This window comes from Protopterus annectens, chromosome 2.part2, assembly GCF_019279795.1.
Source record: "Protopterus annectens isolate FY-2018-M chromosome 2.part2, PAN1.0, whole genome shotgun sequence".
Taxonomy (NCBI): domain Eukaryota; kingdom Metazoa; phylum Chordata; order Ceratodontiformes; family Protopteridae; genus Protopterus; species Protopterus annectens.
In genome coordinates, this window is record NC_056730.1 from 168202793 (window position 1) to 168208792 (window position 6000).

Here is a 6000-nt window from a genome sequence, read left to right on the forward strand (position 1 = left end):
TGAGAAACAAAAAGGGAATTGTCAGTTTCTGTGGGGAAGGTGGCCAAATCTTCCATCGAGAAAACGTAGAAAGTCCCACGTTGATTCTCCCAAAAGGTGGTCAAACACAGCTGGCAGCTTTAACTGTGTGAATGTACAGGACCTGTGGAACTTGCAGAGATGCACTGTTCTGCTACTGGATACTGTGCATAAGAAGGAGGCAAACGTTTGCACTGGAACTGAACGTACTAACTGAATAAAATAAAAAAGAAGCTGTAGTTGTCACAGTAAGAAACCATTGGGTCTGTCAACTGTGGCTCGCCATTGAAAAATTATATGATGTCTTTCGCATTTCATACTATTTCTAAATTAACCCTTTATATTTCATATCATTCTTGCAGCTTTTTATTCAAGCTAATAATCATGCTAGCTACAGTTTGAAAAGATAGTGTATACTAAAATTCTTTCAGTATGCTTGAAGGTTTTGAATGGAAAATGCAGTACAGAGTGTGAGAGGAAATGTACCCTTTTCCTCAATGTAGTGCAATCTTGGAGTTGGCATTTTTAATTTGCAGTGGGTTTGAGGGGTACAAAAACATAAAAAAAAATAGATTTTTGTGGGTTTTTTGTTTGTTTTTGGATGTTCAAGTTTTCAAAAACTTCATCATATGATCTCGACCATATGAATTTCCAGTTTCTGAAAACTCGATCATCTGATAGGGATCTATATATATATATATATATATATATATATATATATATATATATATAAAGCACAAACTTTGAAAATCATGCTTTGTATTAGAAGAAGGAAAAGTGGCGGCAAACATGTATAGTACAATGAGGCAGAGGTTTTCCTCTTTTATACCATCAAATCTTCCAAAGAATTGCTGGTCAGTAAAATACAAAGAAACACAGGCAGGCAAAGAGGGAGAAAAAAGAAGAAATCTCAGTGTAATAAACACATTAAATTTGTAAGAGCAAAGTATAAGGTATAGCTCTTAAAGTAATACATTCTACAGTGTTAGATGTGATGCACCAGAATATATGATGGTAGTTCAGTGACAGATCTCAATATTTACATCAAATGAGCTGTAGATGGCTTGATAAATCATTTGTGTCTGTGTTAGGTGAACCTCAACATTTCAGGCAGTGATGTTTGACTCCAAATGGAGGGAGCATATGCTCTTGTGTCACCTCCAGGGGGGGACACATGGTCTTGTGTCACCTCCTGGAGCTACTATTTGTAACTTGTTCATACTTTACTGCTCCTAGTGGTAGGGCTGGTAAAAAAAAGTATTTCTTGAAAAATTCAAAGTTAGTATTTTTATGTTTTTTTTTTTTTTTTTTTTTTTTTTTTTTTTTTTTTTTTATTAACAATTAATTTTGTCCTTTTTTCAGTTCATAGAAATGTTGTGTGCGTCAACAGCCTGAACCAGCAATCACCTTTTCGGAATCTCCGGCAGTGCCACACAACAGAAAAACGACATCAATGTACTGCTTGTGGCAAGGGTTTTCATCAAAGGAATGTGCTTATCAGACACCTCCTGAGTCATAGCGGGGAAAGACCTTATAAATGTACTAAATGTGATAAAGGTTTTATTAAACTATCTCATCTGAAGTCACACAATCTGTGGCACACAGGAGAGAAACCATTTACATGTACTGAATGTGACAAACGTTTTACACGTCAGAGTAACCTTGCAAAACACCTGACACTTCATACAGGAGAAAAGCCATACCAATGCACAGAATGTGACAAGAGTTTTTCTCGTTTGGCCTATCTAAAATCCCACTTTTGGTGTCACACAGATGAAAAACCATATAAATGTACTGAATGCAACAAGAGTTTTACAGAGATGATTTATTTAAAATCTCATCAAAGAGTTCACACTGGAGAGAAACCATACAAATGTAATGAATGTGACAGTCAATTCAGTCATTTGGCCACTCTCAGAAAACACCAACAGTTACACAGCGGAGAAAAACCATACAAGTGTACTCAGTGTGAAAAGAGTTTTATTCTCCTGTCATTTCTGAAAGCACATCAATGGTATCACACTGGCGAAAAACCATTTAAATGTAATGTATGCAACAAAGCATTTACAGTGCAGAGCAGCCTTACAAAACATCGCCTAATTCACACGGGCGAAAAACCATATAAATGTTCAGAATGTGAAAAGAAATTTAATCGACAGTCTAATCTCAAATCCCACCAACGCAGTCATAGTGGAGAAAGACCTTATATATGTAATGAATGCAACAAGAGTTTTAGTGAGTTGTCCAGACTGAAAACACACTACCGAGTACACACAGGAGACAGACCTTTTAAATGTTCTGACTGTAATGGGAGTTTTACTCACCGGAACAGCCTCAAATCCCATCAACTCACACACTTAAAACAGACACTAAAGCACTGTGAAAGAAATGATCAGCAAACGATAGCTCATGCTTATTTAGAAAATTGCTTTGATGATATAATTAAATGCACATGATAAACAAATGTGTTATTGCTGAAATATGTAGTTTATGGAAATATGAAATAATGTGCAGTTGCTGACATGATTTAATCAGGTATCACATTTGAGTAAGACTTACATGTTTATAACTTAGGTTACAAAACATTAGGTCCTAAGTTTGTGTTCTAAGGAATGAAGAATGCAATGTTTTTTTTTTCTGTCTGCAATTTATTATTATAAGATTATAGTTTTACTGCCATTATACTATTCAAATTTGTTTATGATCCTGGGATCTCTGAAAACAAACAAACAAACAAAACATCTAAAGAACACTTCTGTTAATATGCTGAGATATGCCTTTAGGTAGGCCATACTTTTAAAAATAAAAACAGTCTCCAGCAGACTGGAACTTACAGCTGCTCTCCAATAAGAAGGCAAATGCATGGGTTGAAACTCAGGAATATAACATAAATTATCAAAGTATAGAATTAAGCATTTCAAAATTAAAATTTCATTTCAAACATGAGAATTGATCAACCTTTTATAGACAAAAATTCAGCATTTTTTAAGAATGTAAAATTCTTATTGGTACAAAAGGACCATGGAATCCTAGAGTAACAACAAACACTTGTTACTATTAAGTAGTTTCATCTAAGAAGGATGGACACTATATTCTGAATAGAACTGTGATAATTCTAGTGCCAGGGTCTGAGAGTGATACTGACAATCCTGGTCCCTGAAAGAAAGACTTTCAGTCCTTACTAGACATTTAGAAAATGCAACATCTGACTGTGAACACAAAGAATTGTAAAATGTAAAGTATAGTATGCAGTGATGACAGAATGCCAAAAATAGCTTTTTGAGGTGAACAGTATTAGTACAATTCTTATCAGTACAGCTTAAAGAATATGTCCTCCGTTAGCATCATTCCTGCAGGCTAACAATTATTGTTCAGTGCAAAATATAAATACAAATCCAAAAACATGGAAGTACAATTGGTACACTGTATGAAGGAAAATGAAAGACTCACAAGCACAGTCTGGGGATAAGAAGAACAACCTTAAACACCTAACATTCCAAAAATGGGCATTTCTGATACTGCAAAAGTGTGAGAGAATCGAATGAATATGAAAGCCAGAGAATATAATGTAATGAATGCATCTTGGCACGCTACTGCTTGGCATCAGCAGCCCTCATTCTGTGTACTATCCTTGATAGCAATATATTATTATTAAAGCTGAGGAGCATTTTAAGGTTCAAATAAATTTATAAAGAAATGACCTTTGCAGATAACTTGCACTAGAAGTGGTGTATGAATATGGCTACATTATTACAGGTATGTGTAACAAATGTTAAATGAGTGCAGTCACAGAGATAGGAAAATCCTAGACAGCGAAGCCATCTTATATTTGAACTGGATATGTTTACTGAAAGTGTAGGCATTGGGTAACTTTTTTTAAAGCCACAAACTATTTTTATTCAAGAGAAGTGAGCAGCATAAAGCTGTGAGAAGGTAGTGTCACAAATCCCACTTGATAGCAGTAATGTTAGTATAGCGAGTTTATGTAATACACAGGGATGGCTTAATGGTGCAGATTCAATAGAAACAATATGAAGGAAAGGGCAAGCAAGGTAGGCTGTCCTCCTAGCCGGCAAATGACAACTGGTCATTCTTTGAATAGCTGAGGTGCACTGGCTGATATGTTTCAGTTGGCAAACTGAATTGCACAGCTGGGAAGTACCAAATTGAATGATGAGGAGGCTGCAAGGCAGGAGGAGTTACTGTAAGGGAGGAAGTAGCACAGAAAGAATGTATTATATAGCTGGTATCCGTCAAAGGAATTTAGTTACACAAGCACAGGCCACTGTAGACATGCATTCCACAGGTCCTTCTGGTGATTAACTGTTCATGTTGTTGCCCTGTCCTGTCCTTCATAGACGTTTAGCTTAATGGGTAACTTATAGAGGATTACAGTCTGTCAGTAATGCCAGGCATTGCAGTGTCACACTTTATATTGTTCAGAACATGCAAGTTGAGGTAAAACCTACTGGTTGATTAACTCTGTAAGTGAACTAGCATAACTGTCCTGCTGTTAGTACATAAAATTAAGGCATAGCACTATTAATGTGCTACTTCCTGTAGTGCAGGGTTTGGTTCCTGCCACTTCATTTTTCCTCCTGTATGACTTTAAATAAACTCACTTTAGCAGACAGTGCACCCAATTTTAACCTGCAAAAGGCCCACATATATCACTGCTCTAATCTGATCATTCATTATATGTACATACTTGCATACAAACATACATGCATACATAAAATGTACAACTTTCAAGGATTTGGTGCCTTTGTTTCCCTCCCTCCAGTATTTTTGGCTTTCTTTAAAACTTCTGAACAAAGCATTTGAGAGGTATACCCCCCATACACACACACACACACACACACACACACACACACACACACACACACACACACACACACACACACACACACACACACACACACACCTTCCCTGATTCTTGTACAGAGTGGGTTAATGTATGCTTGTTTAATGTATGCTTCCTCTTGCTGCCATCCTGAATTTACTGGCCATATGCAAAGACAATGGTTCACCCCCATTCCTGTGTGGGACGTGAGGTTTCATACTGCCTGCAGCTAAATGGCTTGCATTTGAGTATCACTTCCTACTCATGGGAGTTAGTGAAGGGGTAGCATTAAGCCTTGCTATGCATGTCTCACAGGAGCAAGAGGTGTGGCTCAACACAGCAAAGCACACCACTCTCATTAGTCTTCTTTCAGGCCCCTGTAACTCAGTAAAATTGTCCTGTGAGGAATGCAAGCTTCAGACAGTATCATTTGGCCTCCATCTCCCTGAGGAAATATACTTTGGCAAGCCTTAGTAGAACCAAGCTAGAAAAAAACAGAAGCTATATGGATAAAAAGCAAAAGGGTGTTCCATATTGAGAAAAATATGGTTCTGTTGTACATAGTCGTCCAGTAGTGCAAGCACTAATAAAAGTATGGTTGTGTAAGAATTTGCCATAACAGTAGATGTCCTACTGATCACTGTTGCAGTATTCTAATGCTGATGGGTTATCTCACCTAGGTAACTTAATACACAGCCAGCATACCAAAGCCATAAACTTTCTGTACTCTCGTATGTCCAGCATATCACCTCAGCCTATTGGTGTAGGGGTGCGTAAGCAGATGTAGGACTATAAGATCCTCAGACTGTCTTGCTATCAGTCTGAATGCATGATCTTCACTCCCATGGATCTACTCTCTGCATTGTTGATGATGCTACAATTGCCTAGACTTAAATAACTGCCACATTGGAGAACTTTTTTTTATTCTTGTATTGTTTCAAAAAGATTTGTTATTGTCAGCTAAGAGACATAAGTGTGACTGTGGTAGGTAGATTGCTTATAAAGGCCTCCCATTGACAGTGTTTATTTTGTCTGGGCTGAACACAATTACATAAATTGTAAGATTTGCCAATCATCTGTTCCAAAAACCCTTCATGCTAGGCTTTCTTACTTAAATACTCACTTACCGAACCAAAGTC

At 37.0% G+C, this 6000-nt stretch overlaps 1 protein-coding gene across 1 annotated transcript in view; it reads left to right on the forward strand.

The window, feature by feature from the left end:
- LOC122795583 (zinc finger protein 501-like) overlaps positions 1 to 4863 on the forward strand; it is a 433900-nt gene extending 429037 nt beyond the window's left edge. The window contains exon 4 of the mRNA XM_044063833.1: positions 1381 to 4863. Within this exon, the coding sequence (XP_043919768.1) occupies positions 1381 to 2474 (1094 nt within the window). The 3' untranslated portion in view covers positions 2475 to 4863. The remainder of the gene's footprint in view (positions 1 to 1380) is intronic.
- The last annotated feature ends 1137 nt before the right edge of the window (positions 4864 to 6000 follow it).